This window comes from Heloderma suspectum, chromosome 2 (assembly GCF_057233095.1).
Source record: "Heloderma suspectum isolate Gila_16-S chromosome 2, 16-S_ref, whole genome shotgun sequence".
Taxonomy (NCBI): Eukaryota; Metazoa; Chordata; class Lepidosauria; order Squamata; family Helodermatidae; genus Heloderma; species Heloderma suspectum.
The window spans coordinates 174,168,838-174,193,317 of record NC_139459.1 but is presented as its reverse complement, the minus strand read 5'-3'; the positions used below and the strand labels follow the sequence as shown (position 1 = coordinate 174,193,317).

General features: G+C 44.8%; 1 protein-coding gene across 2 annotated transcripts in view; it reads left to right on the top strand.

Annotated features, from left to right (window-relative positions):
* The first annotated feature begins 244 nt into the window (after positions 1 to 244).
* The window catches only part of TFE3 (transcription factor binding to IGHM enhancer 3), a 44,703-nt gene continuing 20,467 nt past the window's right edge, over positions 245 to 24,480 (top strand). Inside the window, exons 1-2 of one of the 2 annotated variants that reach the window (XM_084836198.1) lie at positions 245 to 597; positions 21,562 to 21,675. In XM_084836198.1, coding sequence (XP_084692324.1) covers positions 488 to 597; positions 21,562 to 21,675 — 224 coding nt within the window. In that variant the 5' untranslated portion in view covers positions 245 to 487. Of the gene's footprint in view, positions 598 to 3,444; positions 3,945 to 21,561; positions 21,676 to 24,480 lie in introns of those variants that run through there. The other variant, XM_084836200.1, reaches the window with a different exon arrangement.

Here is a 24,480-nt window from a genome sequence, read left to right as displayed (position 1 = left end):
GTTATCCCTGGCAGTCATTCTGCACATTCTCAGGGGCACTCTTGTTATTCATGTCAAGACTGAGCGATGACTTCGCCTGGATAAGCCATTGCTTTTGTTTGGGACCGATATTCCGTTCTAAGGATATCCCTTCCCTTTCCATTCCTCCTTTACTCCCTCCCACCTCCACCAGTGGGTGGATCCCAGTTTGATGTCATTTCCCGTGGAGATCCCCCCCCCCCCGCTGACTCCCCCTCTCCTCCTTGAGCCGGAAAATGAAGCAATAGTCCGGCTGATGTTTTTCTCTAGCTTTGGGAGGAGACGGTTATCCTATTGATTTCTCCTGCGCTCGGCTTTGACGGCGCCTCCCCCCGCCCCCGGCAATCTCTTTTGTTCGCACTTTTAAATAACTTGTACCCAGCTTGGATCTGGACCAGCTCTCGCCCCATCACCTACTGAGAGCCCTAGATTGCATTCCGGGGAGTCTTCGGGGGGGGGGCTCGGGGGAATGATGTCCAATGACACGAGCGAGAGGCCCCCCAAGCCTGAGCCGCCCCCCGCGACTGTCTACGTCCTAGTGGAGGACCCACGTTCGACTGACGCCCTCCAGCTGCTCAAGTAAGATTGAAGGCAGGTCTCCCCCTCCCCCCCCCCGTTTATGGGGTACAGCTCCGGATCGCAGGAGATGGGGTACGGCTCAAGGTTGAAGGGCATGAGTGTGAGTTGGGGTAGCCGTGTTAGTACTAGGAGAGGATTTGTGCGGGACATCTCGGGAGTGTGGATGACGTTCCAGGGTGCACTTGCACGATTGTGAATCCTCGTGCAAGAAGGGCGGGGATACGTGTCCTCTCTTGTTCACTTCTAGGATAACATCTCAAGGCACACGGACAAAACCTAGGGAGTTCCTTGCATGTGCTGATTTGCCGCCAAATGGTGTGCGTGTGTGTGCAATGGTGTGAAAAAGCCTGTTCTCGTGCACAGAAATAATGTGTCAAAGGAATGCGAGGAAAGATGCAGAGCATTGGGTGCAGGGCATTGTTGCTAGTGGGAGACAGGACCTCTGATTCTTTCTTCTCTCCCCCCCCCCTAAAAAAAATCAAATCTGGAAGAGGAATTGTTGTCTATTGGGTAAGGAAATAAGAGAAGGAGGAAGAGGAGGAGGAAGAAAAGAAAGATCTGTGAGGCTTGTGTTCCTCTAAAAATAGTTTCCTATCTCTAGCTTCAGCTCCAGGAATTGTACCACTTTAATTTACACCTAATTCTTCTTAATGTATAGAACATTGATCTGAATTTGGGCTCGCCTTGGTTTAGCTCTAAAATCTGGCTTCAGTGGCAGAAATCTGAGACATGACAAGTAATAATAGTGGAGAGAGGAAAAAGTTTCTCTGAGCATGTGCCAGGAGGATGCCATCCCTTACATACACAGTTGTACTTGGAATGTGGGTTTGGTAGGTTTGCCTATCATCTTAATTAAGATGAATCATATGGAGAAGATGAAGGTCAACGCTCTTAAGGGAAAAGCAGGAATTCCCCTAAAACAGAGACCTCATCCTTGTTGGGCTTCAAAGTTCAAGGCTGGCAGGGACTAGTTGGAACAGAGACACCAAAGCTCAGTATTTCCCAGTTTGTAGTGTTTTTCCAGCCCCGTGCTTTGAATTTGCAGAAAACCATGAAATTATCTCTCTGTGTGTAGGGTGGTGGAAGAAATATGATTCAGTTTCCTTCTGTTTTGCTGACAGCAGTGTCTCCCTCGGGGTGCAGTTTTCACTTCTTGGTTTTTTTTTTAAACTTTCTGCTGATGTCAACTTTTACCTGAATCTCTCAGTACCAGCCTTTGTTGCTGACTGACTTTAAAACCCTTACTTTTTGCTCCCTTCTCCCTCCCCAGAGGCTGTCTCTGGCTGAAAAAGCTAGACTTTTGCTGAGTTGTGCACTCTTGGTGTACTTGGGTTTGAAAAACACACACCCATAGATTAAGGACCTGGGAAACACGATTTCTCTGTTCTGACAATAGTTCTTTCCGTGTTCTGTAATTATTAAAACAAGAGAGGAGGGTTTATCTGGGGGAGAAAGAAACAGTTGCATTTCATCCCTTGACTGTCTAATCTCAGGTCAAACATCTCTAAATAAGCCCCAGTAGTTTGCCCACGCTAATTGAACTATGGGCAGGTGGGTGGGGGAACTGTAGACTTGAATTTGTAAATTCATGGCATAGTAGATATTTGATGTGGATCTGTGAGACTTGAGACCTGGATATGGGCCTGTATGACTGCTTCAAGTCTCACCTCTGTCTTAGAGCAATCCTATGCATGGGACTTGTAGGAAAAAAGCATGCTGGGAGTTATAGGACTTTTTTCTGTCTAAACACACATAGGATTGCACCCTTAGTATATAGCCATGGGTGAGACATTCTCTCAGCCTCAGATTTAGGATTGCACCCTTAGTATATAGCCATGGATGAGACATTCTCTCAGCCTCAGATTTCCCCACCTGTAAAATAGGGATAATACTATATTATATTTGATATTATCATTCCCTCTAAGAGCAAACTCAGGTGGTCGAGTGCCTTTAGATGGGAAGGGAAATGGGGCTATCCCAAAATAAAGTGGTGGTTTCTACATAGTTGTGGAACTCCCTAGGTATGCATTAGTATATCGGCTGGAAAAGTTAAAGATAATACAAATGTGTCAACTGAATAAAAAAAGAAACTAGAAAGGGGGTGGGGTGGGGAGAAGTGGAATAAACCCCACTGAACACATTGTGACTTCCTTCCAAGTAAACATGCACAGGAATAGCAGCACTGCACGACTGCAATCCTATGCACACTTGCTTGGAAGCAAAGTCCCAGCAAACGCTTGGGGACTTCACAACAAACATGCAAAGGATGTCCAAAACCTAAGCTCAAGTCCAATCCTCTGCATGTTTGGGTGACTCAAAGGCTCACAAGTTCAGTGTGGCTTACTGCAGTCCTAAAGATCCAGCTGTTGTACTACTGGTAAACCTAAGAAGCATCATGGAAAGAATTAACAGTGCAATCCTGCACGTGTCTACTCAGAAGTAAGCCCCACTGAACTTAATGGGCCTTACTCCGAAGTATGTATAGCAATGCAGCCTAAAATGGCTATATAAAATAAAACGACATAATAATAATAATATCAATAATAATACATCTCCCTCCCCACCCCCGTCGCATTATTGCTTCCCCGACTTTCCCTCAAAAGTGTGTAAGTTATTTCTCTGGTCCAGGGTGCCTCGTTAACATATGTCTGTAATTACGTCGCCTCCGCCGAGAAAAGGAAAAAAAGCAGCAGCCCGATCGGGGAATTGAAGCGCGGCCCCTTTAAGCAGGCCACCCCATGGGGATCGGGAGGGGGGAGTGCCTAGAATGAAGACTCGGTGCTGCCCCCTGGCCGCCAGCAGGTCGCCGCGCAGCTTCTTCCCTCGTCTCTGTGCGCGTCCTCTTTCCTCCCCGGGCTCGCTATTAATAGCTCCAAAACAAGGGCGCGTTTGTGGACGCGCGACGGAGGTTGCGTTCTGGTCGTGTGGATCGGGGGAAGGGAGTCACTGGGCCACTCTGCGGGGAAGCAGATCAGGCTTCCGGCGAAGGGCGGCGTGCGCGTGTGTAAAGATACAGGGCGGCGTCGGCTTGTCCTTTCCTCTCCACCTCCCCAGGCGCTCAGTGATGCCGGGTTCAGAATGCTTCTCCAAAATGGCCCGCACCAGGAAACGCAGCCCGCGCTTGGCAGAGGCCTGAAGTGGGGCAGGAAAGCGGGGGCGCGCCGGGATCTCGGGGCGAGCCGAGCGGCGGGGATCGCCCAAGGGGCTTGAAAGCCCGCCCGCCCCGCCGCGCTCCCCTCTCCTCGCCGCTCGCCCAGGGCCGGCTTGTGGAGCGGGCGGGCGGGCGCGCGCGCACGCAGCGGCGGCGGCGAGGCTGGGAAAAGTATTCTGCTGGAGAGGAGGAGGAGGTGAGCGAGAGCCGGGCCTGATCTTCGTTCCCACGGGGCTAGGAAACGTCTCTCCCCGCCCGCGTCCTGTCAGAGGGAAAACGAATAAATAATACTCGGGGGCTTAGGAGCTGTGGGCTGGGATTTCTCGTTAAACTCTTTTGCCCAAGTGTAACAGCCTCATCTCCGTTCCCCGCCCCCAGCGCGCATACATTGACAGACGGAGTACTGTGAAGCAAGTGACCGATCATGACATTCGGAAAGAAAACTTTGTTTTTGGACATCCAGATTTTTAAAATTAAAAAAATTAAAAAAAATTTTTTTACCCCCCCCCCCAGTCTCAGCTAACATTTTCCCCTACAGAAGAAGGCCCATTCATTTCAATGGGCTTTACTTCAATGCTTTGCAAGAGTGCAGCTTCGTGGAGCAAGTTTTCTCCCCCACTTCTTCTGGGGATGATAGGAGTGGTCTGACATGTCGGGGAAGGCTGCCGAAGGAGTACATCAAGATAATGTGTCCGAAGCATTTTGACTTCTGTAAAGTGCTGTATAAATGCTGAGCTTCGTTATTATTGCGCCTGTCAATTCATTGAGGAATTTTGAGTCAATCAGAATAATAGAATCATAGAATAGTAGGGTTGGAAGGGGCCTGCAAGGCCATCGAGTCCAACCCCCTGCTCAAGGCAGATTAATTATCTGCTTTTTAATAAGTTGACTGATGTACATACTATCAAAATCTTGGTGTAGATGGTATGATGTAGTTTTTGAGATGCTGCAGAAGTCTTGAGAGGGATCTGCAACACCCCGCTCCAACCTGGTTGGGGGATGCTGGGAGTTGTAGTCCAACACATCTTGGCTCCAGCTTAGGGAAGGCTGATCTACAACATTTAATCCTATGCATGTTTAGACAGAAAACAGTCCTACAACTCCCAGCATCCCCCTGCCAGCTGGCTCAGGGATGCTGGAAGTTGTAGGACTGTTTTCTGTCTAAACATGCATAGGATTGTGTCCTTAACAAAATAGACATGGCAATCCACTGTGAGAGGCAAAGGCTGCCTTTAATTATTTTTATTCCTCATTAGCAGCAATGTTTAAAAAATAAACATGGTGACAACTTAGTTGATCTACTAATGGCAGCTTTCATACCTAGATATTGCTGCTGTTAGCTAATGTGGATAATGAATTTTTGTTTAAAAAATCATGTATGTGATCATCAGCATGCTTAACTGGAATTAGACTTCTCACTGAAACCAATGTGGGAATTTCAGGTAAGAGTTTTTAGAATTAGAGTGCTAAGGGAGTTTTTGTTTGTTGGATTCTCTGGTGTGCTTATGTATTTGCTTACATGTCTACATCTGTGGTAGAGAGGTAACCATAGGGGTTTCCTTGGAGGTTTAGTGTGTTCAAACTTTGCATCAGAAGTAGTTAACTATTTCACACTTTTTGTGTCTGTAGAATGTACATTCTGGATTAACAAGTAACAACTTGAGTCATCTGTCTTATGTGTCAATGCTATGTTAGGGAGATTGTAAACTGATGTTTCGGAAGGACTTGGTAGAGGTGTGTACAGGATTTGGGTTGTGAACAATTGTGTTGTCTGTACCAGTGGTTTCTGCGTTGGTTGGAATGTGGTCTTATGTTTAAGAGGCTTCAGTCATATACACATATGAAAAATCAGTTAAAAAACCAGCTGCCTGTTTAGGGGAATGTTTTTAGTTGATCAAAATTGATTTGGTCAAGCTGATAAGCCAACTAAATATTGCAACCCTAATAATAGTGCATTCCAACTGGTGAAAGTGCCTCACAAGCCACATGCACTGAAAACCATGTGCGCGGTGCTGGATGATGATGATGATTACAGGATTGCTGTAAGTATTATTGCTGCAATTATGAATAATAATATCTCAGCGTTCAGGGTGGAGGGCTGTGGCTCAAAAGTAATGGTTTGTCTAGGGCCCTGATTTCATGACTGAGCTGAGATCTTGAACTGGAGAAATCCATGTCATACCTCGTGTGCTTCTTAATTGCTACACCATGCCTGCTCTCTTTAAAAACAACAACAACCCCAATGGACCAACTTTTGAGGCTACCCACACAGACCACGTATGGATCGTATTAGTCTAGGAGTCCAGTCAGGCAGTTATGTCCTTGTGCTAGTGGCAAATGTTGGTGGGAGATGCTATAAATACGTATACAAGACATGTGCTGCTGGTAAGAAATTTGTGGCGGGGATGCTGCTGTGTTTAGTTTGTACCTCTATGGCAGACCAAGTTTGTGCATTGGTCCAGCACATTGGTACAGTGTGTCTACATAGGAACTGTAATGTAGCTCATGGTTCCCTGTGTTGATGCAGGTAACATGAATGTTACAGAGAGGGGATTGGCAGATGTGTGCTGTGTATTGGTGAAATTAGTGGTGTGGCTAAGGCAGTTAATGTGCTGTATGTGGTCTGTGACTAACAACTTTACACACACAGTATGATCAAGTGTCATTCTTCTCGATTTATATAGTGCTTTCAGTTGCATATTCCAGATTAGCAAGTATGAACAAAATGTTGCAGTGTAGAGGATCAGGATCCTAGCTAACCAGCCAGCAAGCTGGACCCTCTTCTAGATCCTCTATTTCTTTCCCCTCCCCCTGTGGTTTTCCATTTTCCCTCACCCCTCCTTCCAACAGTTGGCTGGCATTCTGTGACCACTGAACATACTCAGCCAGCTCTGGTTTGTTTTTGGTCCTGCCCCTTTTAGGATCCCCCCCCCCTGAAAGTTTTTTTTTTTTAACTTCTGCAAACAGTCTTGAACCACATCTCAGTCTCAGCTGTTAAAGAGACAGACAGAATTTTTGTTAATGATCCTGTTATCATTTACTACTTTAGCATAATACGATAAATATATTTTTGTAAAAACACACCACTCACATGCAATTCACATAGTAGGGAACAGCTGGCTAAGAGAAATCCTTTATATATACTTTGGCAAGCTGGTTGTATTTCACCTTCCATGTGTGAGTTAGAAACCAGGAGTTCTAAGCATTGTTAATCAGAAGTAAGTGTTTGAGTTTTGAATTGTTTTGTGGGATTTCAACATTGGTGTGGTATATATGAGTCTGTAAGAGTCACAATTCACAATTGTTGGCATGTTTTAAAGTTGTAATATGTATTTAAACTGTTAATTTTTCAAGACATTAGGTTCTCTTTCATTATATGGTTTTCTGTTGCCCTTTATTGGAACCATAAACATTGGTGCAGCTGTCTTTTTTTTTTGTCTTTGTTTTGGCTTTTACAATTGTTTTTTTTTTAATCCCTTTTGCTGTTGTTGGTGCAGGGCAGACCACATGGTGTATACAGCTCTGTCTTCCAAAACCTTGCTGCCACTCCCCGCCATTAGTATCTGGCTTGAGGCCAGTGCTTTGCTCTGCCTAATGATAGGGCTGGCTCAGGGCAGAGGCAAATTTTAGGGGCTTCCAAGTTCCAAGGCTGCTGCAAACTTGTGGAGGGTAGCCAGAGGGAGTCTGCATTTTATCTAATCTCATTCCTATGATTCACAAGTGTGTTAGCTAACAGAGGGAGAGGTTTGTATAACCCAGTCTTCCCCGACCTGGGGCCCTCCAGATGTTTTGGGATAGAAATCCCATTATTCCCAACAATGGGGCATGCTGGCTGGGGATGATGGGAGTTGTAGTCCATGTTAGTGTGAAGGAAGGGAAACAGCGTGTGAGGATGGAATCCTTTTGAGGTCTCCCTGATTCCTTGACTTTGGGGTGTTGTATGTGGAGCTTCCGGATGGTCTGTTCCCAAATAGATAAGTAAATACCTTATCATTTTCCCCCTTCCCCCATGGGCCATATCTTTACTTCAGAAGAGTAAATTAAGGGGGTTTGCTAACTCCACTCGGTGCACGCTAAGATTGCCCCGGTGATTATGCTGCCGGTGATAATCGGTGACGGTGGTTGTTGGTGGTTCATGACTGGAATTGAAATCACAGGTGGTCTAAACTCTCTGACTTACTCCTCTGAAGTAAGTACATCTGTGCGTATATAGCGCCATTCCACTGTTCTTGCTGTACTTAATGAATCTGATGGTCCAGGGGGCGGAGATAGTGGTGGAGCACATATTTGCATTGCCCTTCTTTGGAATTGGAATGTCGGACACAACTGAACAACTGAACGACGACGACAACATGTTTGCATGTTGACCGTCCCAGCCGCCCCTGGAGATGCCAGGGATGGGAAGTTCCCTCCCTGATACCCCTGCAGAACTGCTGCCAGTCAGGAGTGTAGGCCCGGGGAGGGCAGATTTCAGGTTTCTGGGATTTACTCCTTCTCTCTCCCTCTTTTTTTTTTTTTTTTACTACAACCTCAAGGTCCACCAGACTGAAGACTTGTACAAAACAGTGGCTCAGGGCAGAAACACACCTAGTACAATTAAGGAAGAGGGTGTGTCTGAGCACACTGCTCACACCAAGAATTTCTTTTCAGTATCAGAACTGAGTTTGCAGTCCTGTGCCACAAAAATCCACTCCTGGTATGTCGTCCCCCCTGCCAGTTTCCTAAATTTCAGCAGCCTAATTTAGAGGATAGGAGGAAGGAGAGAGCCTTAATCTTGCTGCTGATGTTAAAACAATTGTGAGTCAGAAATCCTTGCCCGTCTACTGCAGATCACACAGAGATCTACTGATAGATCTGGAGCTATGTTCTGCCCACCCCTGGTGTAGACAGTATGGAGCTAGATGGCCCAGTGGTCTGATATAAAACAGCTTCCTATGATGAAGTGGACTGTAGCCTATGAAAGCGCATATCAGTTTTGCATCCAATGAAGTGGACTGTAGCCTATGAAAGCGCATATCAGTTTTGCATCCAATGAAGTGGACTGTAGCCTATGAAAGCGCATATCAGTTTTGCATCCAATGAAGTGGACTGTAGCCTATGAAAGCGCGTATCAGTTTTGCATCCAATGAAGTGGACTGTAGCCTATGAAAGCGCGTATCAGTTTTGCATCCAATGAAGTGGACTGTAGCCTATGAAAGCGCATATCAGTTTTGCATCCAATGAAGTGGACTGTAGCCTATGAAAGCGCATATCAGTTTTGCATCCAATGAAGTGGACTGTAGCCTATGAAAGCGCATATCAGTTTTGCATCCAATGAAGTGGACTGTAGCCTATGAAAGCGCATATCAGTTTTGCATCCAATGAAGTGGACTCTAATCCGCAAAAATGTATGCCCTAATATAGTTGTTAATCTTCTGGTGCCAGTTTTTCACTTAGTTGCTCTTCAGCCTTGGCTCTCAGATCCATGTACGCTGTAGAACAAAAAATAGAACAAATTCCATAAATATAAAGAAACAATAATTGCAGCAGCAGAGTAGAAGTCCAGCATAAAATCAAAATGTAGACTAAAAGGCCTGGGCAAATAAAAAGGTTTTCCCTTTGCACTGAAAAGAAAACAAAGAAGGTGCCAGGGAAGTCTCTCTGGGAAGGAAGTTCCACAGAAGGGGTGCCACAGCTGAGAAGACCCTGCTTTTCATTGGCATCTGCCTTCTGATAGTGGGGGGTATGGATCAGGGCCTCCTAGATCTACCTTACTAGCAGGGCAGGTATATGAGGGAGCATGTGGTCCTTTCGGTATCCTGATCCCAAGCCATTTGGGGCTTTAGAGGTCAAAACCAGCACTTTGAATTGTGCTTGGAAACTGACTGGCCAGCCAAGCACTTGTTTCTGAACTGGCATAATATGCTCCATATGGAGCAATTGTGAACAATCGTGCTTCTGTATTTTGTACCAACTGTATATTTGTTAGCCTTATGATGCCACAGGATTCCTCTTGTTTTCCCCATTGGGGTAAGTGTCTCCTGCACACCACAGTTATTTTGACGTGGTGGTCATTTGTATGTATGCGCCCAGCAGGGAATAATTGCTTAGAGGCACAGTGACTGCAAAGCTAAACCAAAACATCCCCTGCTCAGATCTTGACAATCTCACCAAACAGCCTGAGGCAAGCAGCTCCATTTCTACCTCAGCCTATGGTGCAGCTAGGGCCAGACCTGGGTCCCAAGTCCAGGGCCCACAGCCCTGGGAGTGGACAAGTGACCACCCAGAGAGTGGCTGGGGATGAGGGCAGCAGAAGAAACTCCATTTTATTCCTGTAGTCGTTGTTGCTGCCATGATTTAAGTGAGTTTAAAATGCAAACTGCACATGCTCAGAGTACTTTGTTTCAGGGTTGGCAAACAGTTGTTCTTATAGTTGTTGTTCTAACATATCAGGAATGTAGAAGCAGTTGTAAAGCATGGAAAGACTGTTGGAGTGGAGGAGTGCAGAAGAGAAATACTGGTTTTGTGCTTCATCGCTGAAGTAATACTTGCGGCTGTCTAAAAGCCCCCTGCCCCAGTAATTACATCCTGGTTCTAAAATTACTTAGGGGCAATCCTATGCATGCTTAGACAGAAAAAAGTCCTACAACTCCCAGCATTCCACAGGCAGCATGGGAGTTGTAGGACTTTATTCTGTCTAAATGTGCATAGGATTGCGCCCTTAGCTGTACTGCTAGCCTCAGCCACCACATCAGCAAAATGTGAGGATAATACTGATCTAAATTACAGGGTTGTTGCAAGGATTATTGTACATGATGTTCTTTGAACATTTGTAAGTAAATGCTGAGGGTTCTTACTGGAAATATTGTTGATCGTTATTTAATGTTAAGATACATTCTTGGTAATGTTGAGGGAGGCTGTTACCCAGACAGAGTAGAATGGAAATGGGCCTATTAAACGGCTTGGACAGGCGTGGCCTAGCCCCATGTCTGGGGTTTGCCTCCCCTTTGTTTAAAAGTTCTCCGGATAGAATTCTCACTCCTTTCTCCCAGGCTCCGGCACAATTTCTTTCTTTTTGGTGTGAAATTTTGTGCAGTTGCTTGGCAGTGACAGTATCTTTTCCACTTCCTCATATTTGGCATACCGGAGGAGAAAGTCTTCCTCTTTTCAGCGCCTCACCTGTCACACCGATTGCACAGTCCGTCCTTTCTGGGTGAGGAACGTAATGTCTTCTTCACTCCCCTGTTGTCCAGTCTTAAATCTTTGCTTGCCCGTTCCGTACAAGATTGAACTTCTGCCCTAGTTCTGTGCTTTGTCAGGATGGCGGCAAAGTAGTCGGTGTACATCTTACAGCAGCTCCATCTCCTTTGGCTTTATTTGGGTTGCCCTCTGCGCTCCTGGGTTCTGCCACTGGATGGGTAAAACTGATGTCTTGTGAACCTTGTAGTGGTTCTCAAATGCTACTGAGATGCAAGACCAATTTAAAATACCAGGGAATATGATACAGATTTTAAATTGCAATGGGTAGTTACTTTATTTGTAGTACCTTGGTCTGGAAATGAGGCATCCTGTGAAAGATGGAATTGATGGATTCAGACAGCCACGTTATTACAACATACAATGAAGTATGTAATAACCGTATGGTGGGAATCCAGTGGAACTAAGAACCTAAGAATTTTGTTGCAGGTCAGAGTCCATCAAATTGAATACTCTGTTCCCAACAGTATCTGCCAGATGTTTCTGCGACGCTTATAAGCATAATATGATAGGGATTCCCCCCACCGCATCTCCTGTTGATTGTCTCGAGTATCTGGATATTTGAGGTATACTGCTCCTGAATGTGGAGGTTTCATTATCGGCTATTATGGCTAGAAGCTTTCATTAGACAAATTAATGAAGGACAGTCCTAATCTAGATCCATTTCAATCGGGCTTCAGGCCTGGTTTTGGAACGGAAACTGCCTTGGTCGCCCTGTGGGATGACCTCTGCCGGGAGAGGGACAGGGGGAGTGCGACCCTGTTGATTCTCCTGGACCTCTCAGCGGCTTTCGATACCATCGACCATGGTATCCTTCTGGATAGGTTGTCTGGGTTGGGAGTTGGAGGCACTGCACTACAGTGGTTCCACTCCTACTTGGATGGCCGATTCCAGAAGGTGGTGCTGGGGGATTATTGCTCTGTGCCATGGCAATTGTGCCATGGGGTTCCACAGGGCTCTATTCTATCCCCCATGCTGTTTAACATCTACATGAAACCGCTGGGGGAGGTTATCCGGAGGTGTGGGCTGAGGTGCCATCAATATGCGGATGACACCCAGCTCTACCTCTCTTTCTTATCAAAACCAGGTGAGGCAGTGGCTGTTCTGAACCAGTGCCTGGGCACGGTAATGGACTGGATGAGGGCTAATAAACTGAAACTCAATCCAGACAAGACGGAGGTACTGTTAGTGGGTGGTTCGTCTGCCCGGCTAGGTGATATTCAACCTGTTCTGGAGGGGGTTGCACTCCCCCTAAAGGATCAGGTTCGTAGTTTGGGGGTGCTCTTGGATCCAGAACTGTCACTTGAGGCACAGGTGAACTCAGTGGCACGGAGCACTTTTTATCAGCTTAGGCTGGTATACCAACTACGCTCTTATCTGGACAGAGATAGCCTAGCTACAGTTATCCATGCTCTGATAACTTCTCGTCTGGATTACTGCAATGCGTTGTACGTGGGGCTGCCTTTGAAAACGGTCCGGAAACTTCAGCTGGTCCAAAATAGGGCAGCAAGATTGTTAACAGGGACTGGCCTGCGAGCTCATATTACGCCAGTACTTTTCCAGCTGCACTGGCTGCCAGTCCATTTCTGGGCCCGATTCAAAGTGCTGGTGTTAACATTCAAAGCCCTTAACGGCTTGGGGCCAGGTTACCTGAAGGATCGCCTCCTCCCATATGTGCCTGCCCGGACCTTAAGATCATCATCAGCGGCCCTTCTCCGTGAGCCCCTGCCAAAGGAAGTGAGGCGGGTGGCTACTAGGAGGAGGGCTTTTTCTGTTGTGGCACCCCGGCTCTGGAATGAGCTCCCTAGTGAGGTTCGCCTGGCGCCTACATTGTACTCCTTTCGGCGCCAGGTGAAGACCTTTTTATTTTCCCAGGCATTTTAGCTTTCTAAATTTTTATCTTTGCTGTTTTAAATCTGTATTTTAAACTCCTGTACTGCTGCTAGGTTTTATTGTGGTTGTATTGTTATATTGTGGTTTTAATGTTCTATATATTTTAAATTGTTTTATTGTGTGTTGTTTGGTTTTAGTTTTTGTGAACCGCCCAGAGAGCTTCGGCTATTGGGCGGTATAGAAATGAAATAAATAAATAAATAAATAAATAAATCTGTTTCTAAATCCATCTGAGCTTTTGCCCTCACATCTTGTGACAATGATATGAATTTCATAAGTTGATGTTGAAGAAAAAGTGGTCTGTGTCCTGTGCCTAATGACAAATGTTATTGGGATGTGTACATGCACACGCACACACATAGAGTGTAGTGGTGAGAGTGACGGACTGGGAGCCGGGAGATCCGGGTTCTAGTCCCCACTTGGCCATGGAAGCTCACTGGGTGACTTTGGGCCAGTCACAGACTCTCAGCCCAACCTACCTCACAGGGTTGTTGTTGTGAGGATACAACGGTGAGGAGGAGGATAATGTAAGCCGCCTTGAGTTCCTTGCGAGAGGGAGAAAGGCGGGGTATAAATGCAATAAATAAATAAATAAATATTCTGGTGTTCTGAGGCAGACTAATTTATCTCTGTTCCTTCTTTCCATGCTTTGCATAATCTTGTAAACTTTTGCCATGTTCTCTAAATCAGGGGTGGGCAACTTGTGGCCCTCCAGATGTTGTTGGACTGCAACTCTCATCAGCCCTAGCCAGCATAGCCAATGGTGAGGGATGATGGGAGTTTCAGTCCAATAACATATATAGGACCACACGTTCTCCCATCCCTACTCTAAATCTGTTCCATCTTCAGAAGGAAGACAATCTCCCCTCCCACATATCCTTTTACCAGTCTTTTTCTGTATCTTCACTGTATGGTCAAGTTTTTGAGTTGGCTATCCTGAACATGGGCATACTCTAGGTTTATATAACGACATTAAGATACCTGTTGGCGTATTTCAAATCCCTTTCCTAATAATTCCTGACTCTTTTGAATTTGCCTTTTTCTCTGCCTCTCTGAGGTGATGGTGTCAGTGAGTTTTCCAGTATGACCTCAAATCTTTCAGATCTAAATTAGCTACTCACTCGAAACGTAAAGCCAAAGAGCTGGCTGGTTTTTCAAATTGGCATGTGAAATTCTCAGGGCTGGCCCTACTGTTAGGCAGAGTGGAGCAGCTGCCTCAGGTAGCTGAAGCTGGGGGGCAGTGAATGGTGGTGAAGGGTTGGAGGACAGAGCTGTGTGTACCATTGAGCCTGCCCTGTGCCCACTAAGCTAGCCTCTTGCCCTCAGGTATGGTGGAAGACGCTGTCATTGCCAGCATTGAAGTAAAAGGCAGCTTCCAGTCCAGTCAGCTTCTTTATATGGGATGGGGTGAGTAGGGGAATCTTGTCCTTTACCTCAGGCACCAAAAATGTTTTGAGCCAACCCTGGAAAGTCTGTCCTTACAACGCCTACCCATCCATTCTTGGCCATTATGTTTTGACAGATGTTGCCCCCTAGAGAGTGCTAGGTCCCAGTGCTATAGGGCAGCACCATTGGCTATGCTAACTAGCGCAGGGGATAGAGAATTGTGGTGGGGACTTATCCTCTATTGAAAAGGAGGCCCCACCCTCCAGGAGCTCCCTGCAACATGCTCTCTCCACCCACTCTTCGCCCATCTTAATGGTGGCCATTTTGCTAGTAACACTGATAAAATATACAGCACAATTCCTGTTATAGGCACTCCCTATACCAGGGGCGAGCAATTAGCGGCCCTCCAGATGTTTTGGTCTATAGCTCCCATCATTGCTCACCATTGGCTATGCTGGCTAGGGCTAATGGAAGTTGTAGGCCAAAACATCTGGAGGGCCATAATTTGCCCATCCCTGCAGTAGGGACAGTAGCCACAGCATACAGCCCCTCCTGGCCTTAATCTATGTGAGGCATCTTTAGATTGGCCCTTTCTTGCCTCAGTTCCTTGTCTACTCTGCCCTCTTCCTTAGGCCCTCTTCTCCCCTTTCCACCTTTCCCTCAGTTCCCTCTTTCTTCGCCTCTGGGGCTCTGTCTCTCTCAGCTTTTATACATCTATACAGGGGATTTTTTTTTCTGTTCTTCACCTGTCCCACAGAGCTGCTTCTACTGCCCCTAGGGACTGTGGGAGACTTTTATTCCTGCCAAACGGAAAACTCACTCTTCCCTCCCAGAAGCTGAAAACTTGTTTGGCTTTTTGAGAAATTGGAATGTTTATGAATGTTCTGTGATGTCATATTGGAGTGGCTAGTGGGTGTTTGAAGGTTTCATTGCCACAAGCACAATATAGATGCATCAGTGTAGACGTGAAGCTGGGATTTCTCCTTTTTCATCCCAGTGTGCATGACTTTGCATTTTGTAAAAGGGTCCAGTATGTGATGCACTCTGTAATGACCAAGTTATTTTGTTTTAAAATTGCAACTTGTTTAAAATGTGATAGGGAAGGAGCCCTTTCTAGACTTTTCACAAAGGAATTCTTCTGACTCCTTATCACTGCACAACTGCAAAACATTACAGAGCGTTGTTTGTCTGAACATCCGCAACATGATACCAAGGACAGTCATGGAGGATTAGTTTATTACAGAGCTGCAGTAGTCATGCTTTAGTTGAAGGCAGAGTGATTTTTTTCGTGTTCTACCATTATAACAAATGACTGTTCTATTCCCTATAAAAAGCAATATAATTTGCCCAGCCAATATGGAATTTGATGTGAACAATCTCCTTGTTAAACTATAAAAGCTGATCACATTTCAGAAGAATCAGATATAAACTGGCAATTTTACAATAGTTTTAAAATTGTGCCTGGAGGAGCAAGAATCCCTGTTTCTGATGGTTATAAAAAAATGTTGGTAAATAACACATTACACACACACACACTCCAGGTTGTGTCTGAGGCTACAGACACTTTTCTCCACAATTTCAGATATGTTGGGTAAGCGGGTGTCAGGGTGGATTGATCTAAATCAGCAAGAAAAAGGTTTTGCATATACTTCCTGAACTGTGATGCAAATCTGACCACTAAACCATATTTGACTTACAACTAAATAGAGTATTATTTACACAGTTTCATTCTTACAAGCATCTCATGGACCCGGTTTGCATAATCAAAACAAGCCACTGTTCCATCGTGCAAACCACCAATTTAAACAAGCCACCATGGCTTATTTAAGCCATGGCAGCTTGTTTAAATCAACAGTGCATGCTCGCGCATTCAGGGTACCATTAGCCTGATTATCTGCCCAGGTGCAGCTTGTCGTGTGGTCCAAACCCGGTTGGCATGGGTTATTTGAGGAGGAAACAACCCTCAAATAATCCATGGCCTGTTTGATCTTGCAGACTGGCCCTTTGTCTCACTGAATATATTTTGCATGCTTTCCTTTTACCTATAGAGGAAATGTCTTTCTTATGACCGGCACCCACAACAATTTGAATTTAACAGTGCAATCCTATGCAGTCAGGGCCAGAAATATTGGAACAAGGATAACTGTTTTGGCAGTTGGCCTCTGTACACCACCACATTGAAGTTGAAAGGAAACACACCCAGATGGGAACGAAGTCAGGACTGTCAGCTGTAATTCAAGGGGTTTGACAAAAGTGGGGCACCAACCATTCAGGAAGGACAGCCAGTGGCATACACCCCCCCCCATCGTTGGGGGCTCATAAGTAATGGAACAAATGGCTGACAAGCAGCTGCATGGCCAGGTCTGCCCTGTTTTCTGGGTACCCCATGACCAATCAAACAGATGAGGCCTGGAGGTGGTTCTGAGTGTTACATTTGCATTCGGTAGCTGTTCACTGGAACTTCCAACATGAGGTCCAAAGAGGTGTCCATGCGAGTGAAGGAGGCCATCATTAGGCTGAGGAAACAACATAAAGCCATCAGAGAGATAGCAAAAACAGTGGGAGTGGCCAACACAACATCCTGAAAAAGAAGGAATTGACTGGCAAGCTCAGCAACAGCAAAAGGCCTGGCAGACCATGGAAGACAACTAAAGCGGATGACCGCAGAATTCTGCTCATGGTGAAGAGGAACCCTTTCACAACATCTAGCAAGGTCAAGAACGCTCTTGAGGAGGTAGGCATGTCACTGTCAACATCTACAGTCAAAAGACGGCTTTATGAATATAAATACAGAGGCTTTACAACAAGGTATGAACCACTGGTAACGCTCAAGAACAGACAGGCCATATTATCCTTTGCCAGCAAACATCTAAAAAAAGCCTGCCCAGTTCTGGAATAAGATTCTTTGATGAATCCAATATTACCTTGTACCAGAATGATGGGAAGAGAAAAGTATGGAGAAGGAAAGGAACAGCTCATGATCCAAAGGATACCACATCATCTGTCAAACACGGTGGAGGCAGTGTTATGACGTGGGCATGTATGGCTGCCAATGGAGCCGGGTCACTGGTGTTTATTGATGACCTGACTGCTGATAAAAGCAGCAGGATGAATTCTGAAGTGTATAGGGCGATACGTTCTGCTCAGATTCAGCCGAATGCTGCCAAACTGATAGGACACCGCTTCATATTGCAGATGGCTCATGACCCAAAACATACAGCAGAAGCTACCCCAGAGTTTCTGAAGGCAAAGAAGTGGGATGTTCTTCAATGGCCACGTCAGTCCCCTGATCTCCACCCAACAGAGTATGCTTTTCACTTACTGAAGACAAGACTGAAGGCAGAAAGACCCACAAATAAGCAGCAGCTGAAGGCAGCTGCAGTAAAGGCCTGGCAAAGCATCTCGAGAGAGGGCACGCATCATTTGGTCATGTCCGTGGGTTCCAGACTTCAGGCAGTCATTGACTGCAAAGGATTTTCATCCAGGTATTAAAGGCGATCCTTCAGTTTGAAATGATGTTGGTTTGTTCCATTACTTATGAGCCCCCAACGATGGGTGTGTGTGTATGCCACTGGCTGTCCTTCCTGAATGGTTAGTGCCCCACTTTTGTCAAACCCCTTGAATTACAGCTGAAAGTCCTGACTTGGCTCCCATCTGGGTGTGTTTCCTTTCAACTTCAGTGTGGTGGTGTACAGAGGCCAACTGCCAAAGCAGTTAATCCTTGTTCCAATATTTTTGGCCCTGACTGTATATGTCTACTCAGAAATAAGTTCCATTGAGTTTAGTGGGCCTTATTCCCAGGCAAGTGGTTATAGTATTGCAGCCTTGTATCTAAATACAGGCAGATGCACACTGGTCAGTGTTGTCTTTTCATTTTCTTTCCAGTGTTGCTTCTTTCTGCTTCACTCTCTCTTTGCCCTCCCAAAAACTAAGCATGAAACAAAAATGAAATGCCAACGGCTGATAGGTCGAAGTAACATTTCGATAGTTACTGGGCGGACTAGAACAGTTTATTTTCATCAGGTGAAAATGAAATGCCTATGTTTGGTAGGTTGAGTGTCAGTACTCATACTGGAAAAATGATCAGATTGCGTCTCCATCTGGATAGAAAACCCTTCTTTAACTCAACATATTTGGTAGAAGCATTGATTAAGTTTAGATATGGCTAACATGCTTATACTAGATTATTTAAAGTTAATCTAATTATTATTTAAGAGAAACTTAGGGTGCAATCCTAAGGCTGGTAGTCAGCGGCTAGATAGCCATAGGATAGGTTGGTTCCCTGAAAACTGGCCTCCACCCCCTCCCGTGCTGCCTCGTAGGCAGCGCGGAGCAGCCCCACGCTCGGAAGAGGAGCGCCGAGCGGTGAAAATGGGGTGTTCCTGGGGGCGTGCTGGGGCAGGGAGGGCGGAAGTGCCGTTCCAACACTTCCCATGCATCGTCCAACATCCACCTGCCCCGGTCCGACTTCCTGCAACTAGACAGCCGAAATTGGCTGTCTAGCTGCAAATGCAGAGCAGCTGAGGTGCAGAGGGGACGATCCTCTCCACGCTTCTCCTGCCCTGCATTGGATAGGCGGTCACCTCCAAGTTCGGAGGCCACCACCTATCCTGATAGGCTTGCACCCTTAGTCTTTTTTCTTTTTTTTAATCCAGTGTAAATGTGAAAAAAATAATTTTCCCCCTAAAAAATAATTTTAAAAAGCATTGATTTTTTCTACCCTGCTATATTGTCTTTCTGTCTTAACTAATTCCTCTGCCATGCTTGGCCCAACTCCACCACCATATAAGCACAGAACAACAATCCTATCAGCCTGTGGCTTTGCAAATGTAACTTGAGTTCAAGAAGCAAAAAATGAAATCCCAAAACTTTTAAAACAACAAGTGCTGGTAGTTAGACTGGACAGAGTAGTTTTCACCATCATTATCATTATATTTATTACATTTATATCCCACTTTTTTCCTCTTCTAAGGAACCCAAGACAGCTTAAATAGTACTTACTCCTCCTTCCCATTTTATTCTCGCAACAACCCTGCGAGGTAGGTTAGGCTGAGAGTCAGTGACTGACCCAAGTTACCCAGTGAGCTTAATGGCTGAGTGGGGACTAGAACTCGGATCTCCCGAGTCCCAGTCCAACACTCTCGCCACTGCAACTAAAATGAATGCCCATGTTTGATTTGGATTTCTTACCAATGCGTGTGAGTAAAACAGAGCCATTAATTCATTTTTATGAGACTGTAAGTGTAGGTTTAACATGTTTGTGATGAGATTTAATTGTAATTATGTTGTTGTTTTAAAATAAGAGATAAATTTAGTATTCTTTTATTTTTTAAAAAAATCCAATTTGAAATTTTAAGGATCCAATTTGAATTTTTTAAAATTGATTTTTATACACTCAGGGGTCCACTCAGTGTAGGGTTTCAACCTGACATCTTCCATTGATAGGGAGCCTCTGTGTTTACCCACTCCCAAGCACCTAGTAATTGGAGAAGTATTGCATTTGAATGTGGAGGTTTCAGTCTTGCCTCCTGAATCTGTATCAGCTGAAAAACACCATTCAGTTTGAGCCTCAGAAAGAAATTAATAAAATTTATCTTGCAATTTAGCGTGCACCCAGGACAAGCCTCCTAGTGACAATGTGCATCTCATCTGCTGTTGTAATTACCTCATGTGGTGATAGAACCGTATGTATAGCCACCGTAGAGCTGCCCGGTTTTACACAGGGCAGCGCTATAGGAGCTACACAAATAACTCTCTTTTGTTGGTGGGCTATGTTGTTGTAGTTTCGTGTGACTTGCTTCAACTTGTAAACTTGGGTTGAGCGTTGCAGTACTATTGCCTGACTCACTTTTGGCGGCTTTGTAGTAGAGTAGTAACCATGCTCTGCGTGACATGTTATTATTTCACTGCTACTGGTAATGCCCCCTCAGCATGAGCACAACTATTGTTGTTTGCATGTTTATCCTGCCTTCCAAGGGTGGTGTACATGGTCTGTGTCCATCCCCGTCCCCGCCCCCCATCACCAGATAGTGACTGGTCCATGCTCACCCAGTCAGTTTCAGACCTGAATGGGGGTTTGAACCCGGGTTTCCCAGGTCCTAGTTCAATACTCTGATGACTACACCCCACAGGCCCAGATACACTCAACTCGCTCTTGCTCAACCCTTATTCTCGTTGCATCCGTTTGGTTATGTGAAATGACCCTAACTTGTTCTGTTTAGATATTTAGGATGGGGCAAGAGGAACCTGAGCCAAAATTGCAGATATGGGGAAGACAATTGTTTATTCAGAGTGTGGGGATAGTTGTGAGGTAAAAGATGGGGCCAAGGAAGTTGAGAGGAATTATGGATGTTGACACAGCACACAGACAACTGCGACTTACTAATAAAGTCTGGTTCATTTTCCAAAGCAATCTAACCTGGCTAACTACGTTAAGGTCAACAATGAAAACAATGGACATCCACTCTCAAAGCAAACAACAAGAAACAAAACAGCAGCAGATAACTAAAACAATCAAGTAAAAGTCCTGGTCCACCGAAATAGTAAAACCAGCAGGCAGATTGATGGTTAAGGGGTATAGCTCCATTGCGGTACCAGCAAGAAGAGCCAAATGAAAACAAAACCAGCAGTCCGTTCAATTCCAAAAGCTTCTCTAAAAAGCCATGTTTTTGGCAGGGGTCTAAAAACACTAGGTGTTGAAGGCCATGAGGGCCTGCGGAGGCCAAAAGGCTGGAGCCACAACTGAGAAGGCCCTGCTCATTGTGGGCATCTGCTGAACTTGGCAGGAGGACACAGAGCAGCCCCCTGGTACTGAATGAAGCACATGGGGCTGGGTGGATAGGAAATTTACATAGAGGAGAAGGCACTCCTTAAAGTACCCAGGGCCCCAAGTCATTAATGGTTTTCCAAATAAGAACTTGAGGCCTGAAACAAAAAGGTAACCAATGCAGACTGAACAAGACTAGAATAATATATTCTGACTAGCCTGTCCCAGGTAACAGTCTGGTGGTGGCACTTTGCATCAATTAAAAACTTGGGACACTTTTGAAGGGCAGCCCCATTGTGCTATAGTATTCCAGTTTGAAGGTTATTAAAGCATGGATGATAATGTCAGGTCTCATTTCTCTGGGAATGGGCACAGCTGATGTAATGGCTGAAGCTGATAAAAGTTACATCTCCTGCTGTATAGATCAAGGCTTAGAGGGGTTGGGTCTCAGTCTGTTGTCTGAGATAACAGCCTTTACAGTTCACAGAGAATTAAGCATTGTTACTTAGTCCTTATGTATTTCTTCAAATAGCCTCAACTCTGTGCTCCCGGAGTCTGGTATCGTGGCCGACATTGACTTGGAGAATATCCTCTCACTGAGCAGTGACAGCTTCTACGAACTCAAGAGCCAACCCATTGGTGTCAGGTAGGAAGGCAAGAGGGTAGCCATCTTGGAATCATCTTGTGAGCCTATGACCTCTCTACCTACCAGCTAACTGGGGATGGGGAGTTTCTTGGAATATCCCAGTATCAGATGGGGTTCTTGGTACGGTTTTCCTGAGCTATTTTCTCATGTCATTATGCAAGTTAATAAGGAATGAAAGGCTGATTATCCTTCCAACATGTTTTATTACATTCTTCCTTAGGATATTCACAAAATCTGTCTGTTCCATACATCAAAGATGGTGGATTTAGTAGTCAGTGCTTCAACAATGAAGCGTTGGGCTCCTCAGGCCTCATGATATTTGCAATGTTTTTGTTACCCCTCATTGAGATAGGAATACACTTAAGGTGCAGTCCTATGCGTGTTTAGACAGAAAAAAAGTCCTACAATTCCCAGCAGCCCTCCAGCAAGCCATGCAGGCTGGGGTATGCTGGGAATTGTAGGACTTTTTTTCTGTCTAAACATGCATAGGGTTGCACCCTTAACTGTCTCCATTGCTTCTACATCAGAGACCGTAGGCCTCTGTTAGGACAGCATTATGGCTTATTATTTTTTGTATTACTGTCCTCTGTTAGGACATTATTATGGCTCAGTATTATGTAATGATTGCAGCCTAACAGAAAAAAAAGTGAAGTGAGGTTAGGTCATAGTCTCCCTCAGCAGTGACGACACCTATTTCGTCATGGGGCAAAGTTGCTGATATATACATATACATACAGATATGCACACAAATAGTGTTCAGGAAATGCCTGACACTTCCATGGACACACCAAGTTTTTATCCATGTTCATGAGGCCCAGAAGCTTCTTTTTTTTTTAATTGGAGAGGCCTCCCCCTTAAACTGGGAATACCTGGGCATTCCCCCAGCATACTGTGGTAAATACTGAATTTTCATCAAGATCCAAAATGTTCACGGCAAGAGTCATGGTGATTTGGAACCTGGATGCTTTCTTGCACAGATGAGCACTCTCTTTGGAACAGTGGTCTGGCAGTGTTGCAAACAAGATCTAGCAGAACAGTTTCCTTGAAAATGAGGACTCTGGAGACGTTCTCTTTTTCTCTTATTTTATATCATACTTAAGGAAAACAAACAAACAGCATAAATTTCTGCTGAAACAACTGACTGAGAGAGAAGGCCTAACAACTACTGACAAAAGGCATCAGATGACTTGGTTTCATGTTCTTAAAAAAATTTAACCCATTAGAATTTCAACATCCTCTCACCCGATGAACTCCACTTCAAGTTCATCTCAAAGGTCCAGAGGATAAAACAACTGGACAGGTCTTCTAATAGTTGTTCAGGATGGCAGACATACAGAACGTGAGCAGACCTGGTTATGACATCCTTGGAACATATCTTCAATTTGTCCAACTTTCCACATGTGTTTAGGCATTTTATCCTCATGAATCAGGACCAAATCTTTCACTTTGAACTCAGCGCTCTGTTTTGGGGAATTGCTGTAATGTGCAGCTTTTAACTCTATGACATATTCCCTTTGCTATCTGCTCCAAAATAAAATCATCAAATTTTGTGATATTTCTACATCTTAGAAAGTTTGTCTCAACTGACATTTGTAAGAGTGCTACTTTTATTTTCCTGAGAAGGTAGGATTGTTAATCCCTGCTCAACAACAAAATGAGCTGGAGTCAGTTGTAATGGTTCTTCTGTCTCATTATAAGCAAAGTTTATTGGTCTTGAGTTCAGTACTGCTTCTATTTCAATTAAGATTTTCACGTTCTTCATATGACAGACACTTCTTTGTGTTTTTTGAAGCAAATCTTGACAAATCTAGCAAGTCTTTTCCCAAAACTTGCTGGGAAAATTCAACAATGAATTTCCAAGTAATCCCTTTTTCTCCAAAGAGTTCTTGGAAGTTTTTGTTTATTTCCCTGCCTCCAAAGTTCCTTCAAAGCTTGATCAGCTCATTAGAAGGTTTTGGCATTATCAGAATACACGATCTTACACAGTCCATGTCTGGCAACAAATCTTCTTAGTGCTAACAGAAATATTTCCGTACTTTGATCTGAAACTAATTCTAAATAAATTGTTCTAGTAACAACACATGTAAAAAGAACAATGTATGTTTTCTTGGATAAATTCTTAGCTCTAGTATATAGAGGTCCAGCAAAGTTTACTCCAGTTACTTCAGAAGATGGAGCTTCTAGGAGTTGATCTTTGGGTAGGGGAGCAACTACTACTCTTTCTGGTGGTGCTTGATGCTGTTTGCATAGTACACACTTTTGAATTACTGTTTATACCAGCTGTCTCCCTCTTATAATCCAGAACCTCTCTCTTAGCAGTGCTAGAGTATCGCGTAGCTCAGCATGCATTAGTCTTTCATGTTGGCATTGTATCTGTAGTTTGGTGAACTTATGCATTGGTGGTAGTATATATGGATGTTGCTGGTCCAGGCTGAATTTAGCCTTTTGTAGTCTTCCCCCTATGTGCATAAGCTCATGATTGTCCAGGAAGTCATTCAACTCAGCTAATTTTGAGCCTCTCTTTATAGGCATCCCAGACTTCAGCTGTTTCAGTTCCGATGGGAAGGCTTCTAGTTGCATTCTTCCTATCCAATATCTTTCAGCATCAAAAATTTCATCAGCGGTCAGTGGACCTTTACCTTTACTTGCTGGAGCTTGGAGGTTGTGTACAAAACACTGTGTCCAAGCAGTTACTTGTAGTAAGCAGCTTAATTTACTGTTTGTCTCTAGTTCTGTCACTGGCTTTGTTGCCTCCTCAGTATTACAGCTGGCTTGCACAACATTCAAAGAGTTGGTTTCAAATTC